Source organism: Pseudopipra pipra, chromosome 3, assembly GCF_036250125.1.
Source record: "Pseudopipra pipra isolate bDixPip1 chromosome 3, bDixPip1.hap1, whole genome shotgun sequence".
Lineage (NCBI taxonomy): Eukaryota > Metazoa > Chordata > Aves > Passeriformes > Pipridae > Pseudopipra > Pseudopipra pipra.
This window is the reverse complement of record NC_087551.1, coordinates 95,411,242-95,436,194: the sequence shown is the minus strand read 5'-3', so window position 1 is coordinate 95,436,194 and position 24,953 is coordinate 95,411,242. Positions and strand designations below refer to the sequence as shown.

The 24,953-nt window shown below is 35.8% G+C and overlaps 1 protein-coding gene across 2 annotated transcripts in view; it reads left to right on the top strand.

The window, feature by feature from the left end:
* MYOM2 (myomesin 2) overlaps window positions 1-24,675 on the top strand; it is a 76,365-nt gene extending 51,690 nt beyond the window's left edge. For both annotated transcript variants that reach the window (XM_064650380.1, XM_064650379.1), the window contains 16 exons: window positions 282-438; window positions 540-646; window positions 1,066-1,110; window positions 1,575-1,711; window positions 6,619-6,763; window positions 6,870-6,929; window positions 8,397-8,464; window positions 12,195-12,308; window positions 13,648-13,735; window positions 16,755-16,793; window positions 17,453-17,558; window positions 20,129-20,292; window positions 20,627-20,663; window positions 20,786-20,808; window positions 21,657-21,712; window positions 23,610-24,675. In XM_064650380.1, the coding sequence (XP_064506450.1) occupies window positions 282-438; window positions 540-646; window positions 1,066-1,110; window positions 1,575-1,711; window positions 6,619-6,763; window positions 6,870-6,929; window positions 8,397-8,464; window positions 12,195-12,308; window positions 13,648-13,735; window positions 16,755-16,793; window positions 17,453-17,558; window positions 20,129-20,292; window positions 20,627-20,663; window positions 20,786-20,808; window positions 21,657-21,712; window positions 23,610-23,936 (1,673 nt within the window). In that variant the 3' untranslated portion in view covers window positions 23,937-24,675. The remainder of the gene's footprint in view (window positions 1-281; window positions 439-539; window positions 647-1,065; window positions 1,111-1,574; window positions 1,712-6,618; window positions 6,764-6,869; window positions 6,930-8,396; window positions 8,465-12,194; window positions 12,309-13,647; window positions 13,736-16,754; window positions 16,794-17,452; window positions 17,559-20,128; window positions 20,293-20,626; window positions 20,664-20,785; window positions 20,809-21,656; window positions 21,713-23,609) is intronic.
* The last annotated feature ends 278 nt before the right edge of the window (window positions 24,676-24,953 follow it).

The window sequence follows — 24,953 nt, the reverse complement described above, 5'->3', positions numbered from 1 at the left end:
TTAAATTTTTCATATCTTCTCATATTCAGTTACATCTTACTGATATGTTTATCAATAGGCATTTATTAGTTTTAGCATTCTTTATTTTGTGTGTAGAGTAAGAAACTTGATAGTAAATGTTACTGAGTCAGAATGTGATATAAACCTGCTTTAAAACCTGTTAATAAAATCAGTATCTGTTAGAGAAGATGGAAAAAATTTGCATGGACTTTAGTAATTTATGAATTGCATCTTGAAAGAAAAGTGCAGCCTTAGGCTTTGAGGTGATTCTTATTTTGCAGGAACAAAAGAAATCTATTCAGGTGTGGATGACGAAGGTAATATTTACCTGGCTTTTGAGTGTAAAGAAGCTACAGATGCATCTCATTTTGCATGGGGTAAATCTTATGAAGAGATTTATGATTCTGATAAGTTTAAGATTGAAACAGAAGGAAATCAGTAAGTCATACCAATCTATCAAATTATTAGAAATTTGTCATGTTTAAAAGCTCAATAACATGTGAAATCCAACTAATTATGTTCTTTTTTGGTGATTTTAGTTCTAAGCTGTACTTCAAAAATCCTGATAAATCAGACTTGGGAACTTACTCTATCTCAGTTAGTGACACAGATGGGATTTCATCTAGCTTTGTTATGGATGAGAAAGGTAAGGTCTTTAAAATCTGAAGTCTTACTTCATTGTATCACCTCAAGTGCACTAAAAAATGCCCAAGAAAAAAAAAAGAAACCTACAGCTCTCACATTCTGTTTTTTAAGTTTAAAGTAAGTTTTTAAGTTTAAAGTAGGTTTTGGCCCTTGTTAAATTTTCTTGCATAAGAAAGTATGCCTGAAAATGCATGGAATATGAATACTTGCTAAATCCATGTATGAGAATTTTAAGTTTTCTAAATTTTATTTTTAGTCATCATTTTCTGAAGAGAATGAGGTATTTCACATATTAAGGAGAACACTTGGCTTATGCTGATATGTGCCTTCCTTGACACTCATTTGACTGCATTTTGTGGATTTGACATACTTCAGGTTTTTCAGAATAAATTAAAACATGAATATTTTTCTTATTTTCAGAGCTTGAACATTTGATGGCATTAAGCCATGATATAAGGAATCCAAGTAAGTTGAAGATCTGAATCTGTGTGGTATTCTAGAAGAAATATAATAACATACTAATGACTGGAGTTCCAAAAATATTTTTCCTGAGACAATGGCAAATGCATTTTTCATGGCAGCTGCATTTTTCATGGAACAACTTACTCCCTTATCTTTCAGTTTGTTTAGAAGAATATTAGTTGACATTGAATAAAATCATCATTCCTAAATGTCTTTGAAGTTTAACTTTCACAATAGACTATAGGTTGTTCCTAGACAAATCCTTACACAATGTGTAAGCTGTAAATGCTTTTCTCTCTTGAGAAATTCATTTAAAAATCAGCCAAAGACTGCATTAGAGGCCTTTCCCTGTATAAGATTTATTTGATATCCATAAATAGAAGGGAGTTGCTAGTATTTTACTACAGTATTTGCATTTCTCACAAGGTTTCATGTGTTATTGACTTTTGATCCTTTTCTTTCTGTAGCAATACCTCTGAAATCAGAATTAGCCTATGAGGTTCTTGAGAAAGGAGAAGTTCGCTTCTGGATTCAGGCTGAAAGCTTATCTCCAGATTCTACCTTTAGATTTGTTATTAATGATAAAGAAGTTGAAAACAGTGATGTAAGTACATATTGAGTATTATGTATGTGATTTTGTTTAATAAACCTTTATGCAATAATAGGTATTCTATTGTTATCATAGAATCATAGACTCATTTAAGTTGGAAAAGACCTTTAAGATCATGGATTCCAACAGTGAACCTGACACTGTCAACTCTGCCACTAAACCATGTCCTTAAGTGCCACATCTACATGTCTTTGAAATGTTTCCAGGAATGGTAACTCAACCCCTATCCTGGACAGCTTTTCCAATGCTTGACAGCCTTTGCAATGAAGGAATTTTTCCTAATATCCAATCTAAACTCTCCCGGTGCAACTTGAAGCCATTTCTTCTTGTCCTATTGCTTGTTATTTGGGAGGAGAGAACGACCCCCACCTCACCACAATCTCCTTTCAGGTAGTTGTAGAAAGTGATAAGGTCTTCCCTAAGTCTCCTTTTCTCCAGCTCCCTCAGCCACTCCTCATAAGACTTGTGCTGCAGACCCTTCACCAGCTCTGTTGATCTTCTCTAGACACGCTTCAGCACTCAATGTCTTTCTTGTAGTGAGGGACCTGAAACTGAGCCCAGGATTAGAGATGTGGCCTCACCAGTGCTAAGTACAGTGGGATGGCACTGCCTTGGTCCTGCTGGCCACACTATTTCTGATACAGGCCAGGATGCCTTTGGCCTTCCTGACCACCTGGGCACACTGCTGGCTCATGTTCAGCAGCTGTTGACCAGCAGCATCCCCTGCTCCTTTTCCACTAGGCAGATTTCCAGCCACTCTTCTCCCAGCCTGTAGCACTCCATGGGGTTGTTGTGACCCAAGTGTAGGACCTGGCATTTGGCCTTGTTGAACCTCATACCTTTGGCCTCAACCCACCTATTCAACTTGTCCAGATCCCTCTGCAGAACCTTCCTACCCTCCAGCAGGTCAACATTCCCACCCAACTTGATCCCCTCATCCAGATCATTGATAAAGACATTAAACAGGACTGGCCCCAGTATTGAGCCCTGAGGAACATCACTTGTGATTGGCCACCAGCCAGATGTAACCTCATTCACCATCACTCCGGGCCCAGCCATTCAGCCAGGAATCAGTGCATCCATCCAAGCAATGAGCAGCCAGTTTCTCCAGGAGAATGCTGTGGGAAACAGTGTCAAGGGTTTTACTTAATTCCAGGCAAACATCAACAGCCTTTCCCGCATCCAGTAAGTGGATCACCTTATCATAGAAGATCAGGTCAGTCAAACAGGACTTGCCTTTCACGAGGCCATGCTGGCTGGGCCTGATTCCCTGGTTGTCCTGTGCATATTGCATGATGGCTTACAAGAAGATTTCCTTCTTAACCTTCCCTAGCACCGAGGTCAGGCTGATAGGCCAGTAGTTTCCTGGATATTATAGTTGCTTATTACCATGTTATTAAGATGTGATAATACCTGAAAAGAATGCCAATATTTAACTTGAATATTTTTTGCAGTATAGAATTCCTGTTGCACAGTGAGCCTACTCATGCCAGAAAAAAAGAGCAAGGTTTAACTCAGAAATCTGTGTTTATTTTGGGTAACTAGATGACCAACAGTCAAAGAGAGGAGAATTTAAACACAGAGCACAAATATTTTAGAAAAATAGCTCAAGAAAAAGGCTGCTTCAAGTACAGCTTTGGACTCCACACCAGCAAGACATCAGTCACAGAGGTTCACGCTCTCTGAGGCTCACGCTACTAGTTTTACACATAATGTGGGAGGTACTTGACAATGAAGGAATGTTCATAAACTTAAAACTTTTATATGGTATCACTTTCTATTTTTTTTTTTTTTTTTAAATTTTGGCTTAGAAACTGAATGGACATTAGAGCTATGGAGAAGAAAGGGCAGGCCACCATCTTGCATTTTTTTTAGCTCTAGGAAAACCTTTGATACAAATGGGCACAAACAAGCTCTCAAATTGGGCTGAGAAGCAAACAAGGTCATGCCTTTGCAGGGCAGGAGCATGGTTCATCTACAGGTCATAAAACACAGCAGTGGGAATACATATTCCTGAGAGGAATCCATCTCCAGTGCAGCTGTTTGAAAGATTCAGTTTATTCCTGAGAATGCAATTCCTGATTTGGGTCAGAGACGCTTATCAGCATTTTTATACCATAGAAAAGCAAAGAGCATTTACTTTAATTACATATTGACAAGTGGAAGAAGAAATATTTCTGAGTAAAATACTTCTCTGTTCTTCTTGCTTTAAGAAGTAATAAAATACAGCACTAAACCCCTGAATATTAGTGCCTAGGATGTATTGAAATGACAATACTTTGTCTTGGCAATATTTGTGGAACAGAATGAGCTATTTTTAGTTTGCATATGTTTTGGAAGTGTTGACATCAGAGAATCTTGAAGTGAAGCTGCATTATTTCACCTCTTTAATTAGTAACCCACAGGTGACATTTACGTTTGGAGACTGATGATATTTTTGTGGAAAGTCGCATAAAAGTCTAATATTTATGGTGCCCATAAAATCATTGAACTTCATCTTGCTGCATAATGGCAATAGTTAGAAGCCTAATTGCACTCTAAAACCTGTCTGGAGACTGGGCTACAGTCACTGAACATGTTCAATAGACCATTATGCTGGTGAATTGTGGCCTGATTCTTGACGTTGGCTGAAGTGATGAATTTTTCCTGCTAGGTCCTAAAAGGGAACGTTTTTTTGCTAAGATTTCAAAATAAGCTGAAACCAGAATGAACTGAGCCCCATTTACTCAGTTGTCTTTTAAGTATTTTAATATTTTGTTTCCTTTATCCAAAAATAAGAGAGTAAAAAAAAAGAAAAAGAAGCTTTATAAAGGAGCAGAGTAAAACATACATCTTGTTTCCCTCCCCCCCCCTTCTACTACTGGCAAATTTAAATTTAACATTTGCCCTGAGATCCCATGAAGTAAATGCCAGTGCAGTCCTTGACCTCTGTGGGCAAGAGATTGTAAGCCGGAATTTTAATTTGCATTTTTTGATAGTTTGGGTAAGTTTATAAATGCTCTTTTTAACCTATCTGGCCTATCTCATTAACTTTTAAAGATGAACTCTTACATAAGTAGATTTTGTACTTAATTTTCTGATTAATTCTATCTTGTCTTATTATTTGATATTTTCCTTTGCACTATGTATAGGAAAGAACATATCCAAATTATATGAACATTTCTCCCTGTTATTTTTTATAAATATTATACCTCTGATTTTTCCTTCTAAGCCATTTATTTAATAAATTATCTTGATCTATCTGTTGACTACTGTTTTGTTAATTCCATATACTTATCTTCATCCTTCAGTTACCTCACTAAGATTTAGAAGATTTGTATATTTGAGAATACCGGTACTGAATGCTAAACATCTTGACTATGTCTACGCTGTTCTTCCAGACTTGTTATCCATACAAGAGTGAATCTCTTTTTGAGGCTGGCCAAGATGTGTCACTCAAAGCTAAAGAAAATATATCTGTGGTGTCATTCCTACTATTTTTGTATCGAGACTTAGAAGTTCTTCCACTTAAGGAAGGTCCTAGAGAGTTTAATAAGTGGCATTTTTATGAGTGGTTTTTTTGCCTCTCTTCTTTTTTCTCCTTCCCTAAACTTTATCTATCTGTGGCTTTAGTACCATTTTTTACATTTGGAATCCAATAAACAGGTCAATAAAAATATTCTATTTATAAGGCATCATGTCTCCTTTTAACAGTATCTATAATAAATTTATCAGTAACAGGGTCTATAATAATTCACTGGATATAACTCCATCTAGATGGTGACATTTACTGCTTCGTGCCATCACAAATGGAAGTTGGTGTGTAATATCCTTGGCCACACTGGTTACCTAAATGTAATCACCAAGTAACTTCTGTGGGTTATTGTCACTTAGCTTTAGAAATTTGTTAGTTGAGATTCATAAAACATCACTGGTAGTGGGGGACACAATCCTCATGGTTGGAACTCAATGAATAAAAGAGAATATTACTTAGTAAAAAGTGCCTATATCTAAAAGAGTATTTAAAACATGTATTTTGCAAGGATTGTCCAGTATTTGCTTGCAATTTTGTGTTTCTTGATGATGTCTGCTAATAATTTATCTTTCTGGAATATTTAATAGAAAGCAAACACATAAAGGACACGAACAGTGAAAAGTGCATTTAACTTTGAATTCAAGTCAATATTTGGTATTTTGAGAATTCTGCAAACAGTTTAGTGGGTAGCTATATGTTCTGACAGAATTCTACCACTCTTTTACTGGACTTGGTTCACCCTTTTTGGTTCCCAAAAGCTTTATTGGTTTTGCTCTAGTTACTTTTCTCGTGGTCTTTCACTGTTGTTCTTTGAAAATCACACCTAACTTTAAATGAGAAAATTGTTATACTCTTCCTAAATAACATTTTTTTTTTAGTGAGAAAATAAGATCCCCTCTTGAGCTGCTGTGTATGTCTTGGATATTTAGTAGTAATGAATTTTTTGATTTGTTGTGGTGGATTTATTTGAAGATCCACATTTGTGTCTACAAACATAATATTTCCAGTTATTTCTGGACTCTGTTAGGAATAGTGCTTCAGCCTAGCAAATCCCCTTGTTGAACTGGAAGCTGCAATGCAGCTAAATGCTGGCTGTGTAGGTTCTTCGTCAAACATGCATAGTGCCATAAACTATTGTTTTCAAATCCAAACCAGCTGTATTATGATGACTCCAGGATTCAAAATGCAGCTGCACACAGAGATTTGTGTTACCACTGGGATCTTGTTGTACAACAGTAAATACAAGCACATTCCTGTTTCCACAGTTTACAATTAAAAGGACAGAGAACAGCTTGAGCGTGGAGGCAGGAATATGAAACATAATGAATTCAATGGGGATCATAAGTAATTTACACTGTACTAAAAAGTTATTATTTGTTTATTTCAGAGGCATAAAATAAATTGTGACCGTTCAAATGGTATTATAGAAATGATGATGGAAACATTTACAATTGACAATGAAGGTACCTACACAGTACAGATTCAAGATGGAAAGGCCAAGAACCAGTCCTCATTAGTTCTCATTGGAGACGGTACGTTCACTGAAACATTAAAACTTTGATGAAGAAGTGAACTTCAAATATTCTTTGAGTAATTTTGTTACTCACTTATTTTTCATTCACCTCTCCTAAAATTTAGCATTCAAGGCAGTATTGGCTGAGTCTGAGCTCCAACGAAAGGAATTTCTCAGAAAACAAGGTAAGACAGAGTAGATTGGTGACTCTAGGGCCGGTTTGCAGCTAATGATTAATCTCTGGTGAGTAATAAGTGCTTACAGCTTCCATTCTTCATTAGAAGGTGAGTCCATTGTACAGTTTAAGAAGATGCTTGAACCCTTAGGGGATCTTATTTTCCAGTATTGTCAATTTGTGACAGAACCTTAACTAAGTAGAGAAATAGAGTGGGAGCCTTCAAAAGAGGTTATCTTTGCTCAATATTCATGAGAAGTGTGCCTACTGTAGGCTCTGATCCAACCAAACATTTAATCACCTTTAGTTTTAAGCATACAAATTATCTGTTCAATATAATTGACAGAAGAGTAGACAGCCAAGAAAAGTAGCACCACACAAGGAAGATTAAAAACTTGACCATGCAGTTTCTGTCCAGGCAAAATTCCAGGAATTAAATATATATTGGTTGCATAGTTGTTATTCAATTGTAGGGTTTGTTATATATTTGTTATCAATATAGTTTGCAGCTGAATGAAAGAATTACTATTGGATACCTAATTCAGAATTCTATCACTGTGATATCCTTAAAAAATTGAGCTCTAGTTTGTAATTTTCACTTGTAAGCAAATGGCTATTAGGATGAAAGTAACAATGAAAATTAAAAACATTTATTCTAAATAACTTAAGTAAGATTTTCTATGGAACGAATGTAATTTTTTATTGAGGGCTGTTTGAAATTGATTTAGGAAAGAAATTATACCACTTGCAGCATAAATGCACAAGATCTTTCAGTTTTCAATGATTTAAGTGAAAGTTGGAATCTTTGCTACTTCCCAGATCTGGATATTGCAATTATGGGCCCTGATCCTGCAGACATTAAAACATTGACATTTAATGAGATGAGTAAACACAATAACTTCAAAAAGGATATGTATGTCAGCAAATTTTCATCAAGATGTATTTCTTTGCAGGATTAGAACCTTAGTGGGGAAAAGGAATATTTCCTGTTTTGCTTGTAATATATAATACATTTTTAAACTTTACGTTATTTGAACAAATAACATCTGGCATAGGATTTTTGCTTTGAGCATTTAATGGGGTGTTTGGATACTTTTGTTTAATCTCCAGTTGCTTTTGCATTAGGTAAATTGTACGCTTGTTTGTAGCCACTTTGTTTCTTTCCTCTACCTAGTTGGCAATTTGGAACAAACATATCTAGTAAACTAACTTGTCTCACTCACCATTTTACATTTTGGAATACTATATGACATACAAACAGAGATGACACTCAGCTTTCTAAGCTGTAGTGTAGACACCTGGGTCAGTATGATAAAAACTTATTGCAGGATTTTCCTTCAAGTGCATGAGTAGTTCAGGAATTTGCTCTTTTTCTGGTGTAAGGATGTTATAATTGTCATAATTTTTCTTCCTTTCACCAGATCTCTCTGATACTCTTCATTCTATAACATTGTTTTAAAACAATTTTGTTTCTTAGGTCCTCACTTCTCAGAGTTTTTGTATTGGGAGGTTACAGAGGAATGTGAAGTTTTACTTTCTTGTAAGGTAAGGAAGTATACTTGAAATTATTTGTTAGAATATGTTTATTAAAAAATGAAGTAGGAAAATGTGAGGAAAGAGTTAGATATTTTTAAAATTAAAAGTTTCCTAAGAAAACTTTTTTAATTATTTAGAAATTTTAAAAATGAAAATTTCTGACTGACTATTCTTCAGCAGGTGTTCATTAAACAAACAAATAAAAAAAATAGGACATTTCTAAATGTATTATTAGGTGATCCAATTCTTAATAATAATTATGAGCCATAAAAATAATTTACACAAAATACGTATCCTTTATTGGTCCTTCTTCCTTCCTCAAAAAATAGCCATGAAAAGCCAGATCAAAATCTTTCCTTATCATTTTCTGATTTAGAGGTTTCTCTAACAAAGTATCTGTTATTTAATCAACTGTAACCAAATATGCAACAAAGGCTTCTAGAATTAAAGTTATACAGAATGATTTTTTATTATATTTGGCTAATGACTTTTGAATCTTAACTAACGATAATGTGTATTGAATTCAACATAACTTTTGCTATAAACACCTTTATATGCCTTTCTGAACTGATATATTTTCATTTTTGTTGCTCTTCTATTGTGACTAATTAGAGGTCTGAATAACTAAGTTAATTGAATTCAACAGGCATCAAATTCTTCTTCATTCTCTTTTCCTGTAATATGGACTCTTTTAAATTATTTTCTCCTCTTCTTTTGAATAACTTTTGGCTTTTAATTAGGCTAACTTGAATCATTTATTATGAGCAATTTACATGCACATTTGTGGGATTTCTTTTTCCGCTCACTAATTAGGAGACCTTTAACCTCAAGTTATTCCCATCAGAACTGACCGGAGAGGTGAAGCTGCCATTCTGTGTGCCCACATTTTAGGGCTCAACACTCATTAGCTAACATGATACCTTTGCTGGTACTGAGCTGCATAGCTGGAGTACTTTGTAATCTCCACATGCATTTGCCTCAGGCATGAACCCTGCTTATCCTTTCATTTGCATGGGGAATTAAATGTTGCTGAACCAGTTACACTAGTGTTAATTCTCTACAAATTAATCTGAAATTATCCTTCATTTCATTGACTATTGAGCCTGTTTATACCACTGAAGCTGGGAAAGGCTGAGCATCTGATTATTTGCTTTTCACCAGTGTGCTTTTTCTTCGCAAGGTCAGAACATTTTATGTAAATTAAATCTAGGATATGGGATGTTTGCACACTCATCACTTTAACTATGCTATTGACCTTATAATGTTTGTTACTGTTAGTATGTGACTGGCCATTAGGTTCACATGATACTGTTTTTTATGGCTGTTTAACTGATATTTGTACACAAGAAGAGTTTGAACAACAAAGCATGGATTTGTCCTTCAGACTTCAGATACCTGACATAAAAGTTTGAAGTGTGGCCATGCTGGGCTATTTCTGTGGTAATAAAAACAATTAAGGAACCATCTCTGCCTCCCCAAGCCATATCACAGCACTTGGCCCAGGTGTCTTCCAGACTCTGTTTAGTACTCCTCTGCAAAAGCAATTATCAAGGGTGTTTCTACCTCTTGTAAGGGCCTGGGATAATGTGAAGGAAGTACCTGTAAGAGAGGGCATTTTGCCTTGGCTTTCTTAAAGGCATGACATAGGGCAGTTAGGAAACCACGTCAACTGGAAGCTTGAGTAGGGCAGAGGACTAACTGAATGATCCAGGCCCATAACAACAATGAATAAATGTGGATTGTGTTATAAAAGCATATATCAAATGTTACCTCACATCCCACTTATTTTCTATGTGATTGGATCTGATTGACTTTTAATTGACTTAGTATTTAATTCCAAATTAGCTGGGATGGATGACCATGTTGTTCATATTGTAGTCCCTCAATGCCAGTGGGACATGATTGTCCATTTGAATGACAAATTAATGGTGTTTGCTTTTTCCTTTTTACTTTATGTTTATTTTTCTTCATATGCCAGCAACTAGTGTTAGTTTTCTTCTAGTAATTCTAAATTTCAGAACATTTAGAAGCTACCTGCTCTTGCATAACTTTGACTGTTAAAAGCAAGACTTTTGGTGTGTGGCTAAACAGAGAAAAAGTAACTTTTCATAGTAAATGTCAACATGAAGTAACAACAGTACTGCAAATTACATGTGTCTAAAACTCAGTCTATTTATTGTCAGATTGAGTGCTAACGGTCTTTGATGAAAAATTGTTGAAAAACATTAAAGGCTTGTTCCTTCAGGCTTTGTTCAAATAAAATTGCCACTCATGTCATGGGACTACAGGAACACTTTGTAGTCACTGGTAAATGTGAAATGCTGCTCACTTTTCTCAAGCAAGTCATTGCTTTGGGCCAGGTTGTGATCTCAAATACTCGGTCAGAGATCCATAGCAACCACAGTGGTAATTAAGCAACAATAGATGTGATTAATTTGAGCATGTTTCATAGAGATATCTAGGAATCAGTATAGGAGACCCTCCTATTTATTTAGTCACCTCTAAGACTCTGACTCTTAAGAGTCGCTTTCATAGAGCTGTTCATCTATGGAATGACTTCTCAAATGTGAAAGGGTTGGAACCTGGCACATATTTTTCCCTCCAAGCAAACCAGTTGAAAACTACTGCAGATCTATATTAACTTCTGGGCTACCCTCTACCCATTTGTTCAGTTTTTTACTTTTTTTTTAAGGCAACTGCCTGGGGACTGAGAAATGTCTTGCCATCTCTGTCCTTCTACCAAAGCCACACTGACTGGGAATTCAGGCTACACATGAAAATACCAATGCACTTCGTGACTTTTAGAAGGGTATGGGTATAGTGATGTCAAATAAACCACAGTGTTTTTGAAAGTGAGGGAAAAAATAATATATATATATATTGCCAGGGTTTCTAAAAAGATCTGCTTTTTTAGCTTCTTTAAATTCAAAGTTTGAGGTAATTTATCCAGTGATATTTTAGCCTTATCCAATACACAATTTTTATTTCAAAATTAGAACAATACTTGAGTTATAGCTGTAGTGTATTTATGCATTGTTTAGATGAGCTGCTGCTACTACAGCAAAATTCTGCCTTTCAGGCATTTGTGCTATGTTGTTAAGCCCCTTTGAGTGGGGCAGACTGCAATTTGTAGGATTTCTTGGATCTTTGTACATCCCATAGGACACAGTGAAGTAAGTAAAAAAAAAAGGATTCTTGCTGCAGCCTGTAATTTTGAAGACTCAGATACTCTCGGAATAGTAATTTCAGTTGCTATCTGCAATTTAACCATGAGAGACATTGCTTAGATAGCTGGGATAAATCTCCAAATTGGCCAAAAACTGTCTAAGATAGGGTCCAAGTTCTGTGTTACAGCTCTCTGGAGTCACATGGCAAATACAAAATGATAAAGGAGAGTTCAACAGATCTAATTTCAAAGATACTTGTCACAGCTATCTCTAGACGAACTACAACCACAGAGCAAGGGTGCAAAACCTTTTAAGGGAAGAGATTGACAGGATTTTCTTTAAGGATTTTACAGGGCTCTGAAGCTGTAAACTGTATACCGTGATGCAAAGAAATACCATAGGACTAAGATTTGCTTAGTAGGACTTGGTTGAAATTGGTTTTTTACTTAGCTTTATTTGACACGTGTTATAAAACAATGACTTCCTAAATTGAAAGTACTTGTGTGACTGCCTGCAGTGTGATACCTTTCATCAGGACACAGACAGGCTTATGTGCCTTTTCTGTTGTACAGGTTGCAAACATAAAGAAGGAGACTGATTTCAAGTGGTATAAGGATGGTTCTGGGGTTGATGTTGAGGAACTGCCTGACCTGCAGAAGGGAGAATGTCACCTCAGTATTCCCAAGGTACAGTATCTCCCACTGATTAGAAATGACAGTTTCTGCTTGACATATTTTAGATTTGCCAGGCAAAGCAGCAAAACAGCTATCATGAGTTCTGTGAACAGTTTAAAAAGCCCTCATATTTGCTACCTTTCAATTAGCTGGTGAATAACTAATGCTTGTAAAACATATCTATTTTTGTTATCAGCTCAGACAGTTCATGCTTAAGTTGCTTCAGAGTCCTTAGGTGAACTCTATCTTGTTCTTTCTTATTGCTCCTTAATTTTTCAATTTGTTCAAGCACCTCATTTTTGACAGTGTTTCAGTTTTATTGCCTGAAATGAATACGTTTGAAATATATTGCTTCTTAAAATTTATCTTTATGCAAACAGGATAACCCAGCTTGTGTCTGAAACCTTAACTTACATAGTCACTGCCTTTATCAAGTGACAAAACCTCTGCAGACTGAAATTTTCTGCTTTCAGCATAATGTGCATTCCATCTAATTGATTTAATAATTTTATTTAATGGCTTCATATTCTTCTAATTTCCTTCCTTCATTTCACTTGCAAGAGGATACTGACTTTCCAGTGGCTTCATTTTACTTGAGTAAACTTTGTTTTGGGGAGGGGGGTTTCTGCTTGTCTTGGATTGCTCCTGTCATTCAATACGTTACTTGCGCTATGGTTTACTTGCTTGTGGATTTGTGTAAGTCCAAGAATTAAGTAATCTCCAATATATAACTGTTTATATATTTTCCTTCAGGTTTTACAATAAACTAAAATAAAAACATCAAAGCCCCTGACTGCCTTTAATGAAGTATCACTGTGGTAGATTTTAGAATGAAAACTCTCCAAGCGTAATGAATTATTTACTTAGCATAGATATAATTTGACTACAGTTGCTGCTTGAATGAAAGCAGCATGAATGAGTTGATATTTGGACAATTATAAGATATAGATCTGTTCTTATTGTTTACATAATTTAAAAAAGTATTCATTTTGGTAGAAGAAAAATTGCATTTCTGAAGTTTGCGTGGGTTGAAGTCATGCTCTGTTACATTTTACTATGCTGCTTGTAATTTCTACTGACCACTATCAATCCTGGTTGTCATTTTGGAACCAAAAAACCCAACATGGTTTCTTGAGGAAATTGAAAAGAAATCTGAATATGTTTTAGGTTTAAGAACTAAATAGAGCAACATAAAAAAAGCATGAGCAGGTTTCCATCTTATCTCTCTAAGATTATTTATCCAGAAGGCAGTAAAATGTGTGCTGTTTTATTTAGAAAATTATGCAGGACTGAGCAAATCTAGTACTACTATCAAGTTACTATCAGTAAACATTTTGTGTTTTCCCTGTAGCTGTCTCGCAAAGATGAAGGAGTTTATAAGGCAACACTATCAGATGATAGAGGTCATGATGTATCTTCTCTTGAATTGTCAGGAAAAGGTAATATTCAATTTACTATAATGATCTCCACATGTTTTCAAGACCTATCCTTGAAAATGCCATATTAACAAATATTTTTTGTGTTCTTTGCATTTAATTTCTCTTTTTATGTTACAGAGACCTGAACTTCAGATCATCAGTCTAGGAGGGGTGACACTGGGCATTGTAGTGATTAATCTCTAGCACTCTGACAGGCAGGAGATGAAGTATGTTTCTAATCAGAAAAACACTCTATGTGCGATAGCTCTCTCAAATTTGTTAAGCTTTAGTACCTACAAAAAACCCTAAGGCAACAAAGTGCTGAATATGTTGATGTGGGGCTGTCAATGGGGACTGAGAGTGATTTTGATTCTAAAATCATAAAGCTGTTTTGTGGGTTTATGTCAGCTGGCAGCTCTGCCCCATGCAGCCTCTCACTCACTCTCCTTTAGTGAGATGGGGGAGAGAACTGGAAGGGGAAAAGTGAGAGAACTCCTGGGTTGAGCTAAAGACAGTTTAATAAGTAAAGCAAAAGCTGTGTATGCAGGCAAACAAAAAAATGACTGCTTCCCATAGGCAGGCAGGTGTTCAGGCATTGTCAGTAAAGCTGGGCTCCATCACGCGTAACGGTGACTTGGGAAGAAAAATGGCATCACTCTGAATGTTCCCCACTTTGTTCTTCTCCCTCCAGCTTTATATACGGAATTTAATGTCATATGGTATGAAATATCCCTTGGATCAGTTGGGGTCAGCTGTCTTGGCTGTGTCCCCTTCTGAGTTCTTATGCACCCCCAGCCTCCTCCTGGTGAGGCAGTCTGAGGAGAAGAAATAAAAGGCTTTCACACTGTGCAAGCACTGCTCAGCAATTGCTGATACATCCCTGTGTTATCAACACTGGTTTAGTTACTAATCCAAACAGCACAGTACAAGCTCCTATGATGAAAATTAACTCTATCCCAGCCCAAACCAGTACAATTTCCACCCATTATTCCATACCTTTTATGTCGTGCTCCGGTCCCACACTACGTATTGTGTTCTCATTAATCAACTTCTCCCTTCCTGTCCTTTGATATACAGACAGATATCATTCCCTTAGTCTATGGATTTGTGTGTGCATGTGTGTGTATCCTAATCACTGGAATAAGCAAAAGATACAGTAGGGCTCCATCATGTGGTCAGGGCTTTCAGTGACTATACTTCAGGTATGGGAAAACTATGCTGTTTGGAAATTTGCAGTGAAATGCCTATTTAGAGAATTCACACTATCACAATATCCTGGACCTCTGTGGGTCCAGGAGGCTTTGAAAATGTCAACCAGCAAAAACAAACAATGGGTCTCCTAAATGGTGGAAATAGAAAGGATAAACAGGAAAGTTTAGCATGAATGGGGAAGACTGCATACTGTGTGGGGCAGGTAACTTCAAGCTCAGTGTGCACTGACATTCAAGTGAAGATAAATGCAAATAAGAGTAAGAGAATCTAGTCTAAAATGCACCCATGATGGACATTTAAAAAAGGTTTTGTATGATATCAGACATCATATTGATATACTGTAATTCTATGTATATTTAATTTTTTTAACGTAAAAAAAGTTGGTTTACTTTTGCCCAGAGATTAGCTCGGTAGGATAGAGCATGATGCTAATAATGTCAAAGTTGTGAGTTTGATCCCTGTAGGGGCCATTCACTTAAGGTTTGGACTTGATGATATTTGTGGTTCCCTTCCAACTCAGAATATTCAGTGATTCTGAGTCTATAGCAAAGACTGATCTGTTGCCAGCATGAGTGAATTTTACTTGACTTTGGTAGAAAGAGCTTGCCTAGACTTCTTAGCTTAGATCCCAACAACCAGGCCTAAGTGAACCTGGATTCATCCCATCTGCATGTAGGCATTTGACCTAAATAATGAATATATTTTCAGGCTCCCAATAGAAGAAGAAAGACATGTTAAAAAATTAACTCAGTTTGCCAAAGATCTTAACATTCTTTTTCAGCAGATCGAGGAACTACCTGAAATAAGAGGAAAAGATGATTATCAGGCTGAATTATTAAGGTGTTTTTTGCCACAAAATGCTGTATTATCAGTTGATAATCTCCCAGGCATTTTTCCTCTGCATTTCTTTGCCCATTAATATAATTGATGTAATTAATTCTTTCAGAAAAAAAACAAATCTCACTTAAATAGTATGGTTAGCATAAGCCTACCTTCTCAGACACCCATAATGTAATGTGTATGTAGTATGAAATTCATGTCCTCATGTCAACATGTCAGTAGAAGCACACTGGAGATTGCAAAGAATTATGGAACTAAATCATGATTTATTTTAACAGAGACAAAAATGTGTATATATAGATCAATATAGAACAAATATATAAGTGGTATTTTCTGAACTCCATGCATTTCTTTATCTTCCTTATTCGTAAAAATTCCTCAGCCTAGAATATGCATTCTTCAGTCTTGACTATACATTCTTCAGATTATGGTGTGTCTTTTTCTTTCCATCTTACATACTGTCACTGAATGTGATTCCTCTGCTATGAAAGACTTACCCACTTTTCTGCACTTGTCTCCAGGGTTCTCTCCTGCACACCTGTCAGCTCTGTGATATTTCAAAAGCTTGATATGATACCTAGTTTATTTCACCTGTTGTTAAAGGAAAATGCCATCATAAAGGGAGCAGGTGAAACGTGTTTCACCTAGAATGTGATAATTCATTTTTCCCCCGCACTTTTCTTTCAATGTGAACTACCCAGTTTTAATGACTTCTTTTTTCCTGGCCTAAGGGGTACAGAGACAAAGATTTGGCAGCAGACAGTTGACTCTACAAAAGGCAGAGATACTGAGTGACACAGCACAGAATTTACATGCTGTACGCAGACAGTTTCCAATTTGTCCTGAACACCTGTTGCAATTTTAATGGTTTTCTTTGCTTAAGGATATGAAGATTTCCCATATTGCTTTAATTATACCGAACATAACAAAGCTATATTCTGATTGAATTTGATGGTATATTTTCTTCTTTTTCTTTTCCTCTCTGCAGTTTATGATGATATAATTCTGGCATTGAGCGAAGCAAGTGGTAAGTAAATGCTGCCTTGAATTTTCATGTTGGCTTTTTGTGTTGAAGTCATCTGAGGCAGAGGCAGAATGTTTTTATTTTAAGTAGTAAATCTGTGAGAGTCATGATGGTTATATTATTAAGGACATGCTATTAAGTTTCTGAATAGGCAGTTGACCTTGCTAATGGACACTATTAAAAGGGAACAAAGTATTATTCCACCTGACTTGTTTGGTTTAGATACTGTGAAAGTGTCGCAGCAATAATTTTCTACCTAATTCCCATTAGTAAGTTAACCTTAATATAGAGAGAATGAGACTGATCATGTTCCCAGTGAGAAGCTGGAAGTCATTTTACTGAAAGAACGGGGTTTGCACAAGTATAAAATTTTTATGCAATTAAAATCATCACACTACACAATTATATGACTAGCTTATTATTACTTCACATTGGGTCTTGATATTCATAGTGCCTTTATATGACAATAAAATCATAAATTCATACTGAACTGTCACCTGATATAAATCAGCAGATATCCCTTGAGAGGTATGACAGTTGTCTCTGTGGTAGTTGAGAATCATGGCCCAGATCCTGGCAGTACAAATAGTCCATTAAACTGTTTCCTCCTTTTCATTCCACTATCTCTTCTGTTTGATCCACATATATTTTATTATATGTAGGTAAGTCAGCCTCTCCACTGAAGATCCTTTGCAATGAGGAAGGAATAAGGCTCCAGTGTTTCTTGAAATACTACAATGAGGAAATGAAAATCAGCTGGTGTCACAGGTAGATAAGAATGTTTTTCAATTTTATTTGAGAAAAAATGCTGTCTTTATGATTCACTATTTATTATTCCTTGGCATTATTTAGTAACTGGACCACATTAATCAATTTCTCTTTCCAGCACATTATATTCTTTTTTAACATGGATAATATATTTGATAAAAGAAATATTAACAGACTTGTCCAATAACAATCAAGAGGGTTGTAACAGACAGGAAAAAGGTATCTACAGTATTGTGTTCTCTTATTCAACATGAGACTGTTTGTCTTCCATTGGTTGGCTAACAGATAGCAAAATATTTGGGCATAGTTTCCTTTTTAGGGCTGCTCTTTTCTCAAAGTGAATGAAACTCTCCTCCAGTACTAGGTGAATACCAAGGATCTGCTCTCCTGGTGTAATAAAAGCCTGTATTAAGAAATTATTTTTTTTCAAACTGATACAGTCATAAGTAGCCCAAAATATTTCAATGTTGATAGTCCTCTCTGAAAAGTTATTCAATGGGGTACACAATACTTTAAGTATAGTCCTCAGAGATAAGAATATAGCCAAAAAGGAGCTGTAAAGTTCCTTAGTTTTCCACTCTCAATCTTCACATCAATCTTTGACTTTGGAGACAGTCTAATCATCTACACATCGACACATTTAAACTGTGTATTTACAGTTAAATTTGTGTCCACATGCTTCACTATATCAGGTCCTTGCTTGTTTGAAGCTGCAGGTAGTGTTTGAAAGGATTTTAAAACTCTTCAGGTGATTTCAACTATCATATTCCTCTATGACCTACAAAGATGACATACAGTGAAATGCTCTGACTTGGACAGGAAAGGCTGGTTTATCAGTATGGTATCCTAGATTTGCAATGCTTTCTATGCGGACAGGAACACAAAGTGTCAATGATTATCAGGTTCAAGGAGCTGAAGAACACTTTTGCAAGGATGTGAAACTGCATTTATACCTCAATCTTTGTATTTATTAAGTTCTGTTCCTTCTTTCATAAGTATGATACTAATATGATGGAAAGGAAAAGAAAAAAATTTTTACCTCTGCCTTTTACTATATCTGCTTGAATTTTAAAAGTGACTTAGTCCATTCCACCGTCTATTTCATAGAAATATAAAACTAATATGGCTAATATGGAAATATCAGTGTGTGTATTTATATTTACATAGACTCCCTCTCTTCCCCAAATATTTCAGATTTTATAATGTCTTACTCATAGATTTTCTTGAAGATCTTGAAGATCATTGAGCACAGATTCTGAACAAATAGAATTTAAATTCTTCAGTGAATGCAATGATTATAATCAGAGCTGTTAAAGCTAAAACAAAGACTAAACCAACTAACCAACCTTTCTCAGCCTCTCAAAACTTCCCTGCTCCTTTAAATGTAATTGTAGCAAAATTTTTTCCTGGAAAAATTGAAAGGCTACAAGAACCATGATTTTTTTTATGGGAATTTCTGACTAGCTTTGAATTACTCACTGTCTTGCACAGCAGAGAATACAATAAAAATCCTAAAGCTAGGATGCGTCGTCCACTTGTGGCATACTGGGGAATATTATATGCAATATTTTCTAATATATAGCAGTTTCTATCCAGGAATCTAACTTGATAGGCTGAACTCAATGTAGTTGTCTTACAAAAAGGGAAATCATAAAAATACCTGTTTCCCATCAAAGTAACTCTCTCTAGCTATGAATCCAAATCAGCTCTGTCTGGGCAAATAAAATGGATGATCAAGGAGAAGCTAAAACTGACTTCATCTTTTAAAAATTCCAGCTAAAAATGTTTGGGGAGGAAGAATGAAAAGAAATATTTCTTTAGTTAATGAGTGAAAGAGGAAAGTTTCTCTTTAAGCCATTGAAAGGGGTTTGGTTTTCATGGTCTCATTAAGTATCATGTTCTGTTTCACTCTTCATGACAGATTGTGAATCAGAGGACCCCCTGATCTGAATCCATAGGGCATTTCTTTTATTCTTAACCAGGAAGTGATGATAAGTCAATATAATGCCACTGTTTTTAAAGAGCTTTTTATTACTTATCAAGAGTTAAGAAATTTTCTTGTCTTGTTTTTAAAGACCCAAAGATGTATTCTGACTTTTGTAAGAGGAATTCTAGACAAATCTTTTATTATTTTTTTTTAATCAAGTTTTTGAAGTTATTGTAAGACAAAAGATGTTTTTCCATCATCAGAAAAGGTGATCTGCCTCAGCTTTGCTGTTCTGATCTATTCTATGTTATTGTGTATGAAGTGTACAGAACTCTAAACATTTTCACATTGTCATGTATGTCCATGTAGATGTAAAAACAACTGTGTATGTGGAGAGAAGCAGAATGAGAAGAGGGTGAACAAATTAATCTTTGAAATGAGAACTCAAGCTAATGGTTTCAAAGTGTTTCCTACCCCCAGTAGGAAGCAAAGAGTCTTCTGGGAAATTTCTCCCATTAGTTACAATCTATCTGTAGTTCTGGAATAGTATGTTATCCTTTGTAACTTTTTATAGATGATTTCCTATGGTGAATATACAGGAAAAGAACATTTAAACTCATCTCTATTCTTCTTTTTTTTCCAGGGAATCTAAGATTTCTTCTGGTGAAAAGATGAAGATTGGAGGTGGAGAGGATATTGCATGGCTGCAGATACAGGAACCCACAGAAAAGGATAAGGGAAACTACACCTTTGAAATCTTTGGTGTCAAGGAATCCCACAAAAGGACACTTGATCTGTCTGGGCAAGGTATATTTATAATGTCAGATTTATATGGTGCCTTTTCACAGATTATGCAGATTTTACTGGCAATAGTCAGAGGAATGACATTAAAAACAGATAGTTTTTGATCAGAACCAGTTGTAGTTCAGTCTTATAAATGTTAGGATATTTTTAGTCTTGTATCTGGTTTCAGCATCAGTTGCATTGGGCTTCAGGGGCCTAGTTTTCCCATTGCACTACTGTGTCACTCTGTATGGGTTTTAAGAGAGCTGTAACACGGGCATGTGTTTAAAAGTTTGTACTGAGCCCCAAGTGCAAGTTATGTTGATAGACGATAACCCTCTCAATTGTTTTGTTACAGCTTTTGATGATGCACTTGCAGAATTCCAGCGACTCAAGTAAGTGCTACATCTTTTGCATTTTAATGCTGCAACAACAGCGTCTTTACTTACAAAAAATATTTCATTACTAATTTCATCAATAACATTATATATTTCTCTTTCTTCCTCAAAAACTTTAGGGCAGCTGCTTTTGCTGAGAAGAGTAAGTTTATTTTACATTATATCATAGGTGTTCTATGATGTAGTCTAGTGTTCTTTTTAAGGCATCCATCATGATATGCTGTCACAACTTACTGAGTTCTGTGACTGTAGAAATCCTCTACTAGCACAAAATACTGCAATAGCAATAGTAATTTGTGGATTTAGTTGTCTTCAATTCCAATGGAAACCCACTGAAAGCTTTGCATATTTTGCAAGTCTCCACTGTATCTTCCTGCATCTGCAGAGATTTGATGAAATGTGATTTGTGTGTCACACAAGGAGGTGTTGACTCTGAAAGCTGCTGATAATACTGAATATTGGTAACTATCTATTAAGTAAAAAAATTGCCTGCTGATGCCTATTGTGCATTGCTTGCTGAGACCTAGATAGTGGGGAAGCTTGTTACTGATAGGGACTGTAGGAGTGCTGGAAATGATATCAATTCCCCTGGTAATGACAGGATGCTTCGGCCCACAAAGAGAGCGGCAGAACAAATTTTCCTTAGATCTTAGATACCACCAAGATGCTAAAAGCATCCTCCTTGCTTTGCTCTGGGCCCAAAGCACAAACTGTCAAGGTCAGCAGTAGCTTCAAGGTTGTTACATGTGTAAGTTTAGAATGGTATAGCACAATCTCTGCTAAAAAAAAAAATCTGTGGGGATCTTACAGTACATAAAACCCCCACCACAAAATAACACAAAAGTTGTATTATGTTTTTTGGAAGATAACTCAAAAAAAAAAAGGACAAAAAAAAAAAGCTGTGACGCACTAAGTTGTAAAATCATTAAAAAATGAGTATTTTTGAGGGCTAAACTTCACACAGTCCCCATATTTTTCTTTAACTCCTAGATCGTGGTAAAGTCATTGGTGGTTTGCCTGATGTCGTCACTATAATGGATGGGAAGGTAAGGACGGTTTTTGTCAATGAGTCGATGTTGAGTGGTGGGAGGTTTGATGGCAAAAGGGGAGGGAATGCAGCTGATTTTATAGAAGCTGAAAGCAGTAGGACAGTAATTTGATTTTAGGTCAGATCTAAAATTTAATAGATTACAACAGATCCAAATTATCTAAAATTATTTTGGAATATATCTGTTCTCTGCTAAGTTTTTAATATTAACTTACTAAGTCTTGATTAATTATTATGAGTTAATTAGTAATTGCTCTTAAATGAGGTAAATTTTCAAAGCAATAGTAATTAAATATTGTCCATGTTACAGAAAGGACAGAAAAAATTAAACTCACACTAGTAGATAGTAGGTTATTTTCCCAAAATTTTATTTTTACATTTGTATCATTACTCCTTTAAATATTTTATTGTAAGGCTGATTCCTATATGATATTAATTAACTTTACCTCCTACATGATATCATTTCTTCAAAAATATTCACAGATTTAGCTCGTCACTAGGTTGTACCCTGAGTGTGTAAATCTTCCTTCAACATTCTTTCTGACTTTGGAGGCATGTAGTATGCAAGACTTGCTTCTATTAGTGAACATATGGTGGTTTTGATCACTTAAAATTTCTTCCTGTTTTATTTTTACTCTGAATTATATCGCACCTATTCAGTCATCACCAGTCAAGAAAAACATTGCTCAAAACATGCACCTGAGTGAACTCAGGTGGAATTTCTCAGCTCCCTCAGGATTTGGTGAAGCCTGAAGGGGAATATGGAGGGAATATAAGGAAGAATTCTGGTAGAAATTATTAGTTTTGAGTTGTTGTGCATTTTTGTTTGTTTGGGTTTTTTTCTAACACAATGTTGCATATGTGAAATTCTTAAGGTGACTTCATTATCTAGGGCAGAATTTTGAGCAGAATGAGTTTCCAGCAAAGAAAGGCAAAGTAGGCACTAAAGTAATCAATGCAACTTCTTAAATGATTCTTTCATTTGTTATGTGATCACTATACCTAAGTACATGAAGTTTACATACATATGCAGAGGGATGGTCAAAACGGGTTTCAGCAGTAAACCTATAAAAATTTGGAAGACTGACCATGAAAATTTTATGACCTCCTTCAGCCTCAGTTCAGTCTTTGAAAAATACCTAAGCTACCAGAAATGTCTATTAAGTAATTTTGGCTATTTTCTGAGTGTGCTGTACATGCATGTAACACATGGTAAGGTTGGATAGGACTTTGAACAACCCTATGTCGTGGAATGTGTCCCTGCCTGTAGAGTGTTTCCCTCCCATGGCAAGGGGATTGGAACTAGATGATATTTAAGGTCCCTTCCAACCCAAACAATTCTATGATTACAAGAGCACTTTACCAACATTTATGTATTATTTATTCTTCATGAAATGTTTCCTCTTTTACTAGTCAACAGCACCTGGAATCGATGTCCAGTGATTCATGTTATATACTCTATTTTTAAGCAATTTTTTTTTTTAAATAATCTCAAGCAATAACCTCGGGAGGCTTTGGTCAGAAAAGATTTGCTTAGTCTTGCTCCCTGTTGTGTACAGGGAAGCTTTAAGGATGTTTTTAAAGCTATCGTTGCCTGAACCACTTGTCAGACTAATAGGTTGTCAGGAGTCTTCTGCAAGCAGGACTGCAATGACTGTCCAACTTACCATCTTCAGACACTTTAACCCTGAGGCTAGTACTGTATCACAGTCACTGGTGAGATGGTAGAAAGTCTGAATCAAGGAAAAAAGAAATATTAGGAACACTACTTTCAGTCTTCAAGAACGTGATACCATGTTATAGTTTAATTAAATAGAAATAAAAAGTGTCTGAATATTCTGGTTAGACAAATCTGACTGACTGATCTCAAAATTACTTCTGTTTTCCTCTCTCAGACACTGAATCTGACCTGCACTGTATTTGGAAATCCTGACCCTGAAGTTATTTGGTTCAAGAATGACAAGGCCTTTGAAATTGATGAGCACTATTCATTTAAACTGGAACAAGGGAAATATGCCAGTTTAACAATCAAGGGAGTGACCTCAGAAGACTCAGGCAAATATAGCATCCATGTCAAAAACAAGTATGGTGGGGAAACAGTGGATGTCACTGTAAGTGTGTACAGACATGGTGAAAAAATGCCTGAAATTAAGCCTGGCCAACTTGCTAAACCCAGGCCAATACCACCATCAGAAGAAGTCCTCAAACCTGAGGATGAGTGAAAATCTAATAACAAGTGAAGCTTGACACTGTGTTTGACAAAGCAAATGGAATACATGAACTGTAGTTGAGCTATTCCCACACAGAATTCATTGGTAATGTCCAAAGGGAAACTGAGCTTTTAAGAGTTTGCTTTAGGGAGGTAGCTGTGCTATGGTGCTGTACACATCTCCAGCAATCTCATTTTTGAATACATGTAATAGGCTGGGACTTGCAAATAGCAAAAAGCCAAATTCCTGCCAGAGGTTCCCATATGCAATGGCAAGTTTCACAAACCTACAAACTTACACTAAACCTCCATTTTCACACTTCTCAACCATTTGCAAAGCAACTCAGGAACCCTCTGAGAACAAATGTGCCATTAGTAAAGGTAGTGAACTGCAGTTAGATAGATATTTAGAGATGGTCCCTTTGACTTTGAAACTTCTGGTCCCGTAAGTCTAGTGAATAGTCTTCATTTAGTAGTGTTACTGTTCTATCAATAGTGTGACTTTGGTAGACTTTTACACATGTTCACTGTCTACTCACTCAACCATAGGTCACATAGTTGTATTTTGTTTTTCTTGCTTTGTGCTAATAAAACTTTAAAAGTCGCCTTTACTACTCACTGATCTGAAACACACCTAACTAGTTCTGTTTATTCTTTTTCATTGTTTAATTATTGCTTATTGAACAATTTCACAGCTGGTAGCATGAAGACTATTGACTTTCAATAAAGAATGCAAAATATGGTTAATCACAGTCACTTGGTGGCACTTGCGGCATTAATTTTACTTTTTACTATACAGATCAAGCTAAACTGATACCAAAAGATATGTATACAACTCAGTCACTCCAGATAATTATGTCTTTGATTCTCCTCGAACTAAAAAGAACAAGAGAATTCTTCTGTGTTCTGCTAGGCAAAAATTTCAATATATGTTTATCATGAAAAGTTCAAATAAGATGGGATTCAGTGCAATTGCTTACCTGTCTGTCATGCAGTACATGATTGAGTGTCTGCAGTTATGGCTTTTTGC